Here is a 16,224-nt window from a genome sequence, read left to right on the forward strand (position 1 = left end):
TTACATTATGCTTAAACTTTGATCTACTCCTATTGTGAAGATTTTGTCCCCAGGCATTGCATTGGTCATGGTTCAATTACAGAAAAAATAATTCATTATAGACAGTTTAAACAGAAATGGATTTAATATTGAGATTAAATGGCTTATGGAGTTGCTGAGGGGCCTAAAGAAAGAGTCTCTGGGCCAGTCGTTCTCAGCCTTAGCTTTGTACCCCAAGCATCTGGATTGCTTTTGAGAATATAGATTCTGGAATCCACTGCAGACATACTGAATCAAAACCTTTGGACATGTGTATGTGTATAATTAGTAAGCTCCCCTGGAGATTCTAATGTGCAGACAGGATTGAAAACCACTTTGAGGCTGACATTTCAGGATTGACTCTCACTGCAGCACTGGGCCACCAAGGGAGTTACTAAGTAGATTCTTCTGCAGTCAGGAAATGTGCTGAATTGAGAAGCTGCTGGCTTTAGAACTATCTCCCCTGCCACTATCAGGAAGCTGGTACAGTCAGGAAACTGCCACATCCAGGGAACTGAGACTCTGGAACCTGCCACACTTGCTATGATATTAACTAGTGAAATGAATGTCCTGCTCCCTGCTTGCCTCCTGGTGTCCAAGAAGCTGCAGTTATGTGACGATGCCACAGAAAAACTAAAATTCCTCTATGATTGTGCTCATCACAGAACCAGCAGCAGATGGCCTCTGTCTCTCATTCATGCCCTTGCTCCGCATCTAGCATTGTACTTCTGATGGTTGATCCTCTAGCATGTAAGGAATCCCAATTCCAAGAATGTCTATGGGATGGATGTAACTTTAAACTTTCCAGCTCTACAAAACAGGAAAGCAAGCTAGAAAGATTGGAATGGATGTTGTATACCAACTCAGTTATCCACCAAGGCATCATGAAACAGATTTGTTTTATTTTTTTCAATATTTTTTTTCAAGTTTATTTATTTATTTTGAGAGAGTGAGACTGGTGGGGGGCGGGGAGCAGAGAGAGAATCGCAAGCAGGCTCTGCACTGTCAGTGCAGAGCAGGGCGAGGGGCCCGAACCCATGAACCTTGAGACCATGACCTGAGCCAAAACCAAGAGTTGGACGCTTAACCAACTGAGTCACCCAGGCACCCAAAATAGGCATGTTTTATTTATTTATTAAAAAAAATTTTTTTTAATGTTTTTATTTATTTTTGAAGGAGAGAGAGAGAGACAGACAGACAGACAGAGCATGAGCAGAGGAGGAGTAGAGAGAGAGGGAGACACAGAATCAGAAGCAGGCTCTAGGTTGTAAGCTGTCAGCACAGAGCCTGATGCAGGGCTCGAACCCACAAACTGTGAGATCATGACCTGAGCCGAAGCCAGACACTCAATCAACTGAGCCACCCAGGCGCCCCATTAGATATGTTTTAAAGACAGGAGAACCCTTGATGTCACTAGCCCAGATCTGAGGGTAAATGTGATTTTATGCCTTTCAGGCAATAAGCGCGCATGCATGCATGTGTGTATGTGTATGTGTGTGCACACCAAGGAGGAATTAGAAAGAATGTCCCCAGATAGGCTCCTTGCTTTCATAGGAAAAGCAAATCTGAGACTGGCTGAAGTCTGTGGTTGAGAAGTATTAGGAAGGGAAGGGCCTGGGCTGCCTACTTTTTTTCTGAGCTAGTGTTCGTCCGCTTTTTCCCCTTCCTGATCTTGGTGCTATAGCTAAGACTCAGAGCCTGGGCACACTCTGTACATAAACTGGCTTTGCCATTTGTTGCCTCTGTAATGTGTCCAAGCAGCAGTAGTGGTGATTAGTTTTTTCTTTATCTAATCTTAACTGTATCCTTTCTTTAGTCAAGACATACAGATGCATATTTCCTGTTTTCTAAAGCACTTGGTGCTAAGCATAATGGTATTTTTCCATACTGTTTCTTCACATCTCAAACTTTCTCATGCATTTTATATATTTTCTTCTGGAAATGAACTATGTTTCTGTAACACATTCTTTTCATTAGTTGAGGTATTATTATATTTAATTATCTGTTTGTGCTTCTTTATACTGGTTAAGACCAGCTTTAGTGCTTTGAGGTCAACTGTTCAGTTCTATCTTAGCTTGACTTAGGAATTTACGAAAAATTTAAATCATGTACCGATTTATTGAAACTAGGGGCCCCTGAGTGGCTCAGTCGGTTGAGCTGACTGTTTTTGGCTCTTGGTTTTGGCTCAGGTCATGATCTCACAGTTCGTGGGCTTGGGATTCTCTCTCTCCTCTCTATCTGCGCCCCCCAACCCCCCAGCTCACATATGCACACATGCTCTCCCTCAAAATAAATCAATAAACATTAAAAAAATTAAACTAATGATTTTGTTATTCACTACAGTGAGAAATTATTTTCAAATGTTATTATGAAAATATATAACAGGATATTAAAATGGACTTTTGAAAAGTAAATTTTTAATTTTAGAACAGTTTTAGATTTATAAAACTATTACTAAAATGGTACAGAGAGTTCTCCTATACCCTATACCCAGTTTCTCTTATTATTAATATCTTACATTAAGATGGTACATTTGTCACAGTTAATGACCCAATTATTGATACCTTACTGTTTCACTAAAGTCCACACTTTATTCAGATGTCCTCAGTTTTTACCGAAAATTTTTTCTGTTCCAGAATTCCATCCTTAATACACATTACCTTTAACCATCATGTCTCCTTAGGCTCCTCTTGGTCATTTCTCAGGATTTCACTGTTTTTCATAACTTTGACAGTTTTGAAGATTATTGATCACATATTTTGTAGAATGAGAGGGACTTTTTAAAAATTTTATATTTTATTTTAAAACTTTACCTAAGAATTTCAAACACACACAAAATTAGAGAACAGTATAATGAATCCCCATATACCCATGACTTACTTGCAATTACCATCACCAATTTACTAAGTTTATTCTCTCTAAACTGTCCTACCCCCAATCCTGGAGGATTTGAAAGCAAGTCCCAAATATCATTTCATAACACCCTAAAAGATTTCAGTATACACCTCTAATTGGTAAGGCCTTTAAAAAATACACCACAATGTCATGATTATATATAACAAAGATAATCCTATAATATTTAATAGTCAACCTGTGTTTGGTCTCAAAAATGTCTTGTTGAACTTTCAAAATCACGATCCTAACAGGGTTTGTATATTGAATTCTGTTGATTTGGAAAATGGGACTTTTGTCTCAGTTTTAGCTGAGACCTGAGACTGAAAACAAAGCACTAGTTATACCCACATTTCAAGATGAGGTACTGGACTACCATGTCATGTAAAAGGGGTATTGAAAACTGGCTTTAAGAGCCTTAGCCCAACACCCACCTCGGGCTCGAGACAGGATTTCTTCCAGGAAAGTTATTGGAGAGCTGTGGCTTTCTCTCTTCTCCCAGGTCCCACCAAGGGAGAGAAAAAACAGGTGTTTTCCCTTCACTACCTGGTGAAAGGGGTCTTTAAAGGGGTCTTTAAAAGAACCCCTTCTTTTGAGAGCTTGGCATTTACTCGTTGGAGCTAGAAGGGACTGGCATTTGACCCATGACTGCAGAAAGTAAAGAGGAAAGGCTGTGGCTGGAAATACTTGAATGATGCCTCCAAGAGAGCAGACAGAGGTGGTCACATTCAGAGCAAACTGCACCTTCTATCAGTGGTAGGACAGGGGTATGAGTCCCCACAATTAGATGTAATGGAAAGGAGAAATCTGGTCCTGTGTTTATTTTAAAAGGGATCCCAGCCCACATAGCCTTCTTGTTGGGGGCTAGTCTAAGCAGAAAGGGGTTGGAGGTGTAGTATTCAATACAGAAGTTGGAATGGGGATGTGTGCCCCTAGGCAAAGTATAGACATCATTTACCAAGACAGCAAAGGTCAGGAATTCCTGGTGGGGAAAAGCTCTGAATCCCCCCAGAAAGATTCCTTCAAAAGAACTAATCAGCTTTGAATATCTACCAATCCTGGAGAGCCCACACTGAATTCCAAAAGTACAAGTTCTTTCCAATTCTCATCTAGGCAGAGAGAAACTAAGGCAAGGGGAGGAATCAACCATGCCTAGCCTAACAGTACCAAGCTAGGAGAGGGAAATGACTTTAATGGTAAATGTACTTCTGAGCTTTGAATATCAAATTGGACTGTGATAAAGAAAAATTGGTTCAAACCTGGGACAGAATTTCCTTCTGAGAAGAAATATGCTTTCCTGATAAAATGCTTAAGAAATTTTCTGATAAATTATGAGATTACAGCCTCTTCTGGGAAACTAGCTACTTCTTCATGTGACTAACAGTCTGGTGTCTAATGATCTTGAATCCAGTTTAGTACTAATTATCTAACCATTTCTTTGTCTGTAAAGTATTCCTTCCATGAGGGAATCACGGAATTGGTTTGTTCAGGCCTCTTCAACTGTGGAAGTTAATAGTTTATATTTTGTTCACTCTTTCTCTTTTAACATAATGATTACAAAACTATTTCAGTGGTAGAAATACGTTGATAGATTAAGTAATTTTGGTTGTGCCTGAAATTAATTATACCTTAATATCAAATTTCTGAGAAATCACTCTAGGAATAACTTTCAACTGACCCTTCATGGTGATGATACAGAGATTTATAGATGAGACCTACTCAGTTCAAACATCATTTGGGTACAGAGACTATATTGTCTGTCCCTATTTTATAAGTTCTGTGGCCTGGTCATTAAAAAAAATTTTTTTTTAATGTTTAGTTTTGAAATAGAGAGAGAGAGAGCAAGCAGGAGAGGGGCAGAAAAAGAGGGACACATGGAATTCAAAGCAGGCTCCAGACTCTGAGATGTCAGCACAGAGCCTGATGCGAGGCTCGATCTCACAAACCTTGAAATCATGACCTAGGTTTTAATTTCAATCAGTAACACAAAGCCTAGTTACCTCAAGTCTATTGCTCAGGTTCCAAAATGAAAACTTTTCTTCTAATTGAGTCATTTATTGTATGTGAAGCACCTGCTTACATTTGTTTGTGTCAGAAATCAAACAGTCATATACTCATGTAGCGTTGGTAGTGGTATATTTAAATTGGTGCAGCCCTTTGGAAAACCACTTGGCAATATGTATCAAGAAAATTACATATTTAAACAGTTTGGGTAATCAAACTTCTAAATAATTTAAAAATATGGGAAGAAAGCTATGTCCATGAATATTTCCTTCACAATATTTTTTATGGTAATGACAAATTAGAAGCAATCTGAGTGTGTAATAGGGACTTAGGTAAATTTATGGTTATACCCATTTAACAGAGTATCATGAAACTAGTAAAATATTCATTGGAAAGACTATAATATCGAAAAAGAAAAAATAAAGGTTGAATTTGTATTATGACTTTACTTAGAATATATGTATAAGAGAACCCACAAATGATAAAGATTGTGTTAGGGTTATAGATTATTTTTTCCTACTGAAAAAAATTTCTCTATACAAAGATGTTTCTATTATTTAAAATTAGCTTAATTATTAGTGATATTTGCTTAAAATTTTTACAGTCTTAGTATCACATATTATTGGCAATCCATGCTGAAAAAATGTCTGTTTGCTAATGTTCTGTAGTTGGCGGACACAGTAAATTTTTTAGCTAAGCAAATGTCAATTGTTGCTATAGCATTCTAAAATTACAATAAAGCTACATAATAATTGGCAGGGGCACTCTTGGGTAAATGTGGGGGAAAGTCCAAGATTAAGAAAAAGAAAATGTCAAGCTTATCAGTGACAGGATTAGTGGTAGTGACAGGATCTCAACCCAATTTGAGTTTTACTTCTTAGAAGGCACTGTGCTAGTGAAGAAGACACTAATAATTAGGATGAAATCTGGTAAGCACTTGCACAGGCAACTAAAAGGAATAGGGGGAGATTTGGGAATTAGAGGAAGTAGTCTAAATAAAGTAGATCCAAGAGCAAAGATTTACAAAACTTTTTTTTTTTTTAGTTAAATTATTTATTTTGAGAGAGAGACATAATGAGCAGGGGAGGGGCAGAGAGAGAGGGAGACAGGCTTGGCATGTCAGCATGGAGCCCTATGTAGGTCTCGAACTCAACGAACTGTGAAATCATGACCTGAGCTGAAACCCAGGGTCCCATGTTCAATTGACTGAACCACTCAGGTGCCCCTAAAGATTTTTTTTTAAAGGTCAAGGTATGTTCAGAGAGCAGAATAATTCAAAGTGCCTTGACAGTAGGTTACCTATAAACTACAGAATAATTTATGAATGGGGATAAGCAGGTAATAAGAGGTTAGTGAAGGCTGAAGGCCTTCAGTTTTGTTTACATTGCAATGTAGAAACTCTATAGAGACATCATTGAAAAGAATGGTGTAGGATCTATGTAGATTCTAGAGTGGGCATGGAATAAACACGGGGAAGAGAGGTAGACATAATTGTCAGGTCTCTGTAATAAGCCAGGGTCTTCATTACATAAAATTACCTGGATTAGCACTTCCAGAATACTGGAATTTTACTTTAAAATGTTTTAACCAAATTCTAACCAACTTTTAGATGATTTTTGGTGTTCTCTACTAGAATTGGCACATAATATTGAATCATATTGTAGAAGATTATTTTAACTCTGTGGCCAGATGCAGAGAAATATGTAAAGGTATTGAAGCCAACAAATTATGTTGAGAAATGCAAATTCTCACAAGTAAAAAAATTTGGAATTCTAGAAGGCAGCAGATTATCAATAGCTGTATCCAGATTCTTCGCAGTGGTGGGTTGCTTTAAATTAAGACTTCATAACAGCTCACCATAAAGTGCATTCTCTAAGTACAAACTGCCTTAACCTTGTAGGCAATTGGGATGTCGCTCAACAATAAGACCATAAAAAAAGCTATGAGTGAACGGCAGGCAAGAAGATTTCCCCCCCACTCTCCGTTTCCACCAGCATAAAAGAAGTTAGATTTTTCAAGTTTCTTATCCCAGAAAATACCACAATCCACTTGAATATGGATTCAGGTCCCAAACCTTTCTGACTCAACAGAAGAGATGAAAATGTGCACACATTACCTTAAGAATTGGCTCAAAATCGCCAAATAGACTTGGCAGTCGCCCAAACATTTAATAAGAATTAACTCAATAACCAAGTGCCCTCAATCAACAAGCTGGCAGATATTTCATTTCAAAAGCAATCACGTTTGGTTATCAAACTATTGACATCTGGGCACAGCATCCGGCTTTTATTTACCAACACTGAGAAACGAGCCCGGAGGTTAATTAAATCGCAGGGAACATGGAACCGGCGGGGAAGCCAGTCAGGTTCCATAAGGCAGGGGAGGGCAAAGAGGGAGGCCTCGCGGCCAGGGACCGAACGGTCTTCCCGTCCAGCGTCCTTAGCTGCCCCCGATCCCAGTACCCGCAGTCTCATTTGCCACCTTCCGACGCGTGACCCCGGCGCGCTCGCGTCCCGGGCTGGTGACAGGCGCGGGGTACGCCGAGAGGTCCCATGTGCCCCCTCCCTTTCCTGGCCGCCGCAGTCGCCGCGTCCCGAACCCCACTCCGGCTCCTCGGCAGAGGACTCGCCGCCATGTCTGCCGCCAGGCGACTCAAATCCGTGGACTACGAGGTGTTCGGCAGAGTGCAGGGTAGGGGACGGCCCCCACCTCCCCGCGACAGTGGGAGATCAAAGAGGTGTTCTGGGCAGAAGGGGAGAAAGCTAAGAAAAGTGCCTCCCATCTTAAGGACGCCCCCGCCTCCCTCCCCGCTGTGGCCGGGACTTCCGCTCGGCCATGACACAGCAGCCGCGGATGGGACTGCATCCAAGCGCGCATGCGCCGAAGACCTGGGGTGGGAGAGGAGAGGGAGAGCAGAGAACGCTGTGGGTGTGAGGAGGGGTCGAGGGGGGGTAGAAAGGGGACTGCTGGGCTTTCCGAGCCCGCGGAGTGAGGTGGTGCGGGGTTGGGGGGCGGGCGGGGTGGGAAAGAATAAAGTTGGGTAGGAAATGAAGAGAGGGCATTTGAACTAGTGGTCTTCGTTTCAAGTCACTGAAATTGGGCTTGAATTTCAGAAGGGACACTTGATGTTTGAGGGTTCGCTTTGCCAGATTACCCTTTCTCCCCCTTCTGTGTAGCTCTTAACAGAATTCAGTTATCTAGTTTTTGTTTCATCAAAAATTTAGTTGCAAAGGATGTAATATTTGGCTGATTTTTACTATTTTTAGTTCAAAATTAAAATGTTAAGTCACTCAGGAATTTATCCAATGGAATATAAATAAGTTAGTGATTTAATAATTGCCATCATTTAAAGTTTTTTTAGCGTTGGAAAATTTTACATCATACCTTTTCCTCTTTGAGTTTGATTTCCATTCCACTTCCCCCACAGAATTTTATCCCATTGTTATGTTTGAGAGTTTGTTATTGATCACCCTATCAAGCTTTTTTGCAATATGTATGTACAGTATGTATGTGTATATATGCACATATACATTTAAATATATTTTCTGAATTTCCTATGATCATAAAGCTTTATAATTTTTTTTCTTCTGGCTTGAGTTGCTATTATGATTACTAATAGAATACAGTTCATGTAAATAATAAAACTATACTTAAAAACATGATAAATGTTATTCAATTTAAAAGGAAAATCTGTACTGGAGACTTATTTCTTAAGGAGAAAGCTGGAGGTGTTTATGGAAACTTGATTAAAGAAACTGTACTCTATTTTGGTACTCTAGAGGTTTTTATGCTTTGGGGTGATGCACAGAATGAGATTAAGGGATTTCCTTTCAGAGATGTTTGTGCAAAGGGCTGTAGGAAAGGAGAACCACCCCAGAGCACAGGTGCTTTCTCAGACAGGCCAACACGAGGAAAGAATACATGTGGATGTTGAAGATCTGGAAACTGATTTTCTTAAAATTATCTAAGGCCTTGTACCTATAGTAGGTCTTTGTGTATGCCCAGGGGTCTGGTATTCTGGGTTGGAAACTGCCAGAATAAGTCATTTGAAACACAGGACATAAAATATGAAAGTATTTTATGACAAAATATTTGGTCATTTGGACAGAAATGGCACTAATTAAGGAGTGTGTGTGTGTGTGCATGTGTGTGTGCGTGTGTGCACATGCGCAGGTGTGACATTTATAGGGTATGTTCCATGTGCTGAGTATCTTACTATTGTTAACTTAATCCTTATCACAGTTTTGTGAGAAATATGTCTTATTCCCGTTTGCACAGTGAGAAAACAGATACAGAGAGGTTCACTAACTTAGACAAATCCTGAGTTGATAAATGGGATTTGATCCTGCATTTCTCAAATTCTAAAACCTGCATGTTTCCATTATGCAGTGTTTTGTGTTAATGCATAATGTATTTCTCTTGATTTTAACAATATAATTGTACTTTTGTGTATGTGGTGGTTATGTGGTATATAATGATCAATTGTATATGGCATGTAAAGATCAACTACACATGAAGAGTGGGGTTTAAAAAATCATCTCTAGGGTTAACTCCTATAGTTTGTGGTATGTTAAATGGAAGAGTACATGCATACTATTGGTTTATCAAAGCATAGTATATGTGACAAATTCAGAGTCAGATATTTGCACACATATACACTGACATTTGCTGGAACCTAGGATGTGCCAAGTTCTGTACTCAATATTTTACATATATTATCTCATTTAATCCTGAACCCTGTGACCTCAACATTTTCCTCATGTATCAGGTAGAAAAATTGAGGCATAGAGAAGTAACTTTCCCAGGTTACAGAGCAAATTAAGTGGTGGTGATAGGATTTGTACCTTGACATTCTGATACCCAAGCCCATGTTCTTAATCGCTATAACTCATTGATTCTCCTTTCAATACCTTTTCCACCTTTATTTTGCCTCTTCCTAACTTATGCACCAAACACATACATATATATATACTGATACAGGACATTTAGACTCAGCCATTTGGACCAGTCTGGATGACCCTGAGGACATTTTTATGGCTTATGACCCTGAGGACTTTTGGCTCCAAGGAAGTTTGACCTGGTCCATAAACAGTCAGATCTTTGACTCTGTCTCTGTTGCTTGCTGACACTGCCACTATTTCTTTATATTAGTCTATATCTTTGTCTCACAAAACCCACAGTTTTCTTACAGATTATGTAAGAAATAAATACAAGCCATTAGCCTTTTGTCTAAGTCATAATGCTTATATAGAAATTATTGATAATAATAAAAACAAAATTTAATTTTAATATAAAATGGATAATAATTAGAGGAAACATTTTATTATTTTTTTAAATGTTTATTTATTTTTGAGAGAGAGAGAGAGAGACAGAGTGTGGGCAGGGGAGGGGCAGAGTGAGAGGGAGACACAGAATCTGAGGCAGGCTCCAGGCTCTGAGCTGTCAGCACAGAGCCCGACACGAAGCTTGAACTCACAGACTGCAAGATCATGACCTGAGCTGAAGTCGGACACTTAACCAACTGAGCCACCCAGGTGCCCCTAAAGGAAACATTTTAAGATTAAATTTTAATTTAAAAGTATGGAATAATAAAATCTTAGTGAAAGCTGACTTGCTGGAAATAATAGCTATAAAAATAAATTTACAATGGAAGAAGCAATGATTGGGAACATTTTATATGGACACAATTTAGATTGATAAATAAAATTGTCAGTAAAATACTTAAATGGAAAATATTCCCAATGAAGATGGTTTCAATGATATCAAAATGAATATGGAAAATATGGAAAATGATTTAATTATCCTGTCCTGATGGAAAATTGATCAATGAATTAAACTGGCTTAATGGAGTTTATGGACAGAAAATATTTTCCAATGAAAATCAAGGTTTGTTATATGCCTGTTCAGAATGTTTGAATTTAAGGAGCACCTGGGTGGCTCAGTTGTTTAAGTGTCCAACTCTTGATTTCGGCTCAGGTCATGATCTTGTGGTTGATGGGTTTGAGCCGTGCATCGGGCTCTATGCTGTCAGTGCCTGTAATTCTCTCTCTCTCTCCCTCTCTCCCTCTCTCTCTCTCTCTTTCTCCCTCTCTCTCTGCTCCTCCCCCACACTATCTCTCTCTCAAAATAAATAAACAATAAAAAAAGTTTGAATTTAACTTGGTGACAAAAGGCACTCAAAACATTCTAGAGGTCAAAGGTGTTCTGCCTTACTCTCAAATACAGCAAAATTTACAAACATCATATTCTAAGAATTAGTTTATAACTTGGTTGTTTGAAATTCAGGAAAATACACTCATAGAGATATTATTACCAATAGTGGATTCACTTCTCAGGTGGATCTGCAAAGTCTACATATAGAGCCTTTGGGTGCTGTTGCTTTCCATTGCTGCTTCTCTTCCTCTACCTTTTTTAAAAATAAATCTTTTGTTTTAGAATAGTTTGAAATTTATAGATAAGTTAGAAGATACTATAGGGATTCAGTTACTTCCTTCCTTTGTTCCTTCCTTCCTTTCTAAAATGTTTATTTATTATTTATTTATTTTATTAATTTTTAAATTTTTAAAATTTTAATTTTAAATTTATTGTTATTTTTTATTTTTAATTTACATCCAAGTTAGTTAGCATATAGTGCAATAATGATTTCAGGAGTAGATTCCAGTGATCCATCCCCTATGTATAATGGCCAGTGCTCATCCCAGCAAATGTCCTCCCTAATGCCCCTTACCCATTTAACCCATCTCTCCACCCACAAGCCTTACAGCAACCATCAGTTTGTTCTCTGTATTTAAGAGTCTCTTATGTTTTGTCGCCCTCCCTGTTTTTATATTATTTTTGCTTCTTGTCCCTTAGGTTCATCTGTTTTGTATCTTAAATTCCACATATGAGTGAAGTCATAATATTTGTCTTTCTCTGACTGACTAATTTCACTTAGCATAATACCCTCTAGTTCCATCCATGCAGTTGCAAATGACAAGTTTTCATTCTTTTTGATTGCTGAGTAATATTCCTCTGTGTGTGTGTGTGTGTGTGTGTGAGCATGCGCATATGTAAATATGTATATATATGTGTGTGCACACACACACACACACATCCCACATCTTCTTTATCCATTCATCTTTTGATGGACATTTGGGCTCTTTACATACTATTGTCAATAGCACTGCTATCAACATTTGAAACGGCACACCTGTATTCCTTGGATAAATACCTAGTAGTGCAATTCCTGGGTGTAGGGTAGTTCTATTTTTAGTTTTTTGAGGAACCTCCATACTGTTTTTCAGAGTGGCTGCACCAGCTTGCATTCCCAACAATGCAAAAGAGATCCTCTTTCTCACATCCTCGCCAACATCTGTTCTTGCCTGAGTTGTTAATGTTAGCTGTTCTGACAGGTGTGCGATGTTGTCTCATTGTGGTTTTGATTTGTATTTGCCTGCCGATGAGTGATATTGAGCATTTTTTTCATGTGTCAGTTGGCCATCTGGATGTCTTCTTTGGAGAAGTGTCTATTCATGTCTTTTGCCCATTTCTTCACTTGATTATTTGTTTTTTGGGTGTTGAGTTTGATAAATTCTTTATAGATTTTGGATACTAACCCTTTATCTGATATGTCAGATAAGTCAGAAGATTGATTGTCTTCTCCCATTGCGTTGGTTGCCTTTTAGTTTTGCTGATTGTTTCCTTCACTGTGCAGAAGCTTTGTATTTTGATGAGGTCCCAATAGTTCATTTTTGCTTTTGTTTCCCTTGCCTCTGGAGATTTGTTGAGTAAGAAGTTGCTGCAGCTGAGGTCAAAGAGGTTTTTGTCTGCTTTCTTCTCTAGGATTTTGGGCTTCCTGTCTTACATTGAGGTCTTTCATCCATTTTGAGTTTATTTTTGTGTATGGTGTAAGAAAGTGATTCAGGTTTACTTTTCTGCATGTTGCTGTCCAGTTTTCCCAGCACCACTTACTGAAGAGACTATCTTTATTCCATTGGATATTCTTTCCTGCTTTGTCAAAGATTAGTTGGCCATATATTTGTGGGTCCTTTTCTGGGTTCTCTATTCTGTTCTATTGATCTGAGTGTCTGTTTTTGTGCCAGTACCATACTGTCTTGATGATTACAGCTTTGTATTACATCTTGAAGTTCAGGATTTTGATGCCTCCAGCTTGTATTTCTTTCTCAAGGTTCTTGGGTGTTCATGGTGTTTTCTGGTTCCATACAAATTTTAAGATTGTTTGTTCTAGCTCTCTGAAGAATGCTGGTATTATTTTGTTAGGGATTGCATTGAATATGTAGATTGCTTTGGGTAGTATTATTTTAATAATATTTGTCCTTCCAATCCATGAGCATGGAATGTTTTTCCATTTTTTTAATGTCTTCTTCAATTTCTTTCATAAACTTGCCATAGTTTTCAGTGTATAGATTTTTCACCTCTTTGGATAGGTTTATTCTTAGGTATTTTATGATTTTTGGTGCAGTGGTAAATGGGATCAATTCCTTGATTTCTCTTTCTGTTGCTTCATTATTGGTGTATAGGAATGCAACCTATTTCTGTACATTGATTTTATATCCTATGACTTTGGTGAATTCATGAATCAGTTCGAGCAGTTTTTTGGTGGAATTTTAGGGTTTTCCATATAGAGTTTCATGTCATCTGTGAAGAGTGAAAGTTTGACTTCCTCCTTGCCAATTTGGATGCCTTTTATTTCTTGTGTTATCTGATTTTTGAGGCTAGGACTTCCAACACTATGTTGAATAACAATGGCGACAGTGGACATCCCTGTCGTGTTCCTGACCTTAGGGGGAAAGCTTTCAGTTTTCCCCATTGAGGATGATATTAGTAGTGGGTCTTTCATATATGGCTTTTATCATCTTGAGTTATGATCCTTCTATCACTACTTTCTTGAGGGTTTTTATCAAGAAAGATGCTATATTTTGTCAAATGCTTTCTCTGCATCTATTGAGAGGATCATATGGTTCTTGTCCTTTCTTTTATTGATGTGTTGTATCACATTATTGTTTTGTGGATATTGAACCAGCCCTGCATCCCAGGTATAAATCCCACTTGGTCATGGTGAGTAATTCTTTTAATGTCTAATTGGATCCAGTTGGCTAGTATCTTGTTGAGGATTTTTGCATCCGTGTTCATCAGGAAAATTGGTATATAGTTCTGCTTTGTAGTGGGGTCTTTGTCTGGTCTTGGAATCAAGGTAATGCTGGCTTATGAAGCTGGCTTATGAATGAGTTTGGAAGTTTTCCTTCCATTTCTGTTTTTTGGAACAGCTTCAAAAGAATAGGTGTTAACTTTTCTTTAAATGTTTGGTAGAATTTCCCTGGAAAGCCATCTGGCCCTGGACTCTTATTTTTTGGGAGATATTTGGTTATTAATTTGATTTATTTACTGGTTATGGGTCTGTTCAAATTTTCTATTTCTTCTTGTTTAAGTTTTGGTAGTGTATATGTTTCTAGGAATTTGTCCATTTCTTCCAGATTGCCCAATTTATTGGTGTATAATTGCTTACAATATTCTCATATTATTGGTTGTATTTCTGCTGTGTTGGTTATGATCTCTCTTTCATTATTTATTTATTAAACAAATTATTTTAATGTTTATTTACTTTTGAGAGAATGAGAGAGACAGAGGTGTGAGTGGGTGAGGGGCAGAGAGAGGGAGACACAGAATTGGAAGTAGGCTCCAAGCCGTCAGCATAGAGCCTGATGTGGGGCTTGAACTCACAGACTATGAGATCATGACCTGAACTGAAGTCGGATGCTTAACTGACTGAGCCACCCAGGTGCCCCTCCTGTTTCATTCTTGATTTTATTTATTTGGGTCCTTTCCTTTTTCTTTTTGATCAAACTAGCTAAGTTATCAATTTTGTTAATTTTTTCAAAGAACCAGCTCCTGGTTTCATTGATCCATTCTACTGTTTTTATTTTGGTGTCGATAGCATTGATTTTTGTTTTATTCTTTATTATTTCCCATCTTTTGATGGTTTTGGGTCTTATTTGCTGTTCTTTTTCCAGCTCTTTAAGATGTAAGATTAGGTTGTGTATCTGATACCTTTCTTCCTTCTTTAGGAAAGCTTGGATTGCTGTATACTTCCCTCTTTTGGCCACCTTTGCTGTGTTCCTGAGGTTTTGGGCTGTGGTGTTATCATTTTCATTGGCTTCCTTGTACTTTTTTTTTTTTAATTTTTTTTAACGTTTATTTATTTTTGAGACAGAGAGAGACAGAGCATGAACAGGGGAGGGGCAGAGAGAGAGACACAGAATCTGAAACAGGCTCCAGGCTCTGAGCAGTCAGCACAGAGCCTGACGCGGGGCTCGAACTCACGGACCGCGAGATCATGACCTGAGCCAAAGTCGGCCGCTTAACCGACCGAGCCACCCAGGCGCCCCTTCCTTGTACTTTTTAATTTTCTCTTTATCTTCTTGGTTAGCCCATTCATTCTTTAGCAGAATGTTCTTTAGTCTTCAAGTATTTGTTGTCTTTCCAAATTTTTTTTGTGTGGTTGATTTCAAGTTTCATAGTGTTGTAGTCTGAAAATATGCATGGTATGATCTTGATCTTTTTGTGCTTGTTGAGGGCTGATTTGTGCCCCAATATGTGATCTATTCTGGAGAATGTTCCTTGTGCACTCAAGATGAATGTGTATTCTGCTTTAGGGTGAAATGTCCTGAATATATCTGTTAAGTTCATCTGGTACAGTGTGTAATTCAAAGCCATTGTTTCCTTGTTGATTTTCTGTTTAGATGATCTGTCCATTACTGTAAGTGGGGTGTTGAAGTCCCCTACTATTATGGTATTATCATCAAAAAGTTTCTGTATGTTTGTGATTAGTTGGGTTCTTCCATGTTGGGGGCGTAAATGTTTACAACTATTAGATCTTGGTGGATAGACCCCTTAATTATGATATGATGACCTTCTTCCTCTCTTGTTACAGTCTTTATTTTAAAATCTAGATTGTCTGATATAAGTATGGCTACTTCAGGTTTCTTTTGGTGGCCATTAGCATCATAGATGGTTCTCCATCTCCTTACTTTCAATCTGCATGTATCTGTAGGTGTAAAATGGGTCTCTTGTAAACAGCATATAGATGGATCTTGTTTTCTTATCTATTCTGTTACCCTGTGTCTTTTGATTGGAGTGTTTAGTCCATTGATGTTTAAAGTGAGTACTGAAAGATATGAATTTATTGCCATGATGTTCCCTGTAGAGTTGGAGTTTCTGGTGGTGGTCTCTGGTCCTTTCTAGTGTTTGTTGCTTTTGGTCTTTTTTTTCCCCATCTTTTCTCCCCTCAGAGGTCCCTCCTTAAAATGCTTG

The 16,224-nt window shown here is 38.3% G+C and overlaps 1 protein-coding gene across 7 annotated transcripts in view; it reads left to right on the forward strand.

The window, feature by feature from the left end:
• ACYP2 (acylphosphatase 2) overlaps positions 1-16,224 on the forward strand; it is a 278,791-nt gene that overhangs the window by 94,712 nt on the left and 167,855 nt on the right. The window contains exon 1 of one of the 7 annotated variants that reach the window (XM_042932273.1): positions 7,348-7,605. The exons of the other annotated variants lie outside the window; for them this stretch is intronic. Within the exon in view, the coding sequence (XP_042788207.1) occupies positions 7,467-7,605 (139 nt within the window). The 5' untranslated portion in view covers positions 7,348-7,466. Of the gene's footprint in view, positions 1-7,347; positions 7,606-16,224 lie in introns of those variants that run through there. 7 annotated transcript variants of the gene reach the window in all.

Source organism: Panthera leo, chromosome A3, assembly GCF_018350215.1.
Source record: "Panthera leo isolate Ple1 chromosome A3, P.leo_Ple1_pat1.1, whole genome shotgun sequence".
Lineage (NCBI taxonomy): Eukaryota > Metazoa > Chordata > Mammalia > Carnivora > Felidae > Panthera > Panthera leo.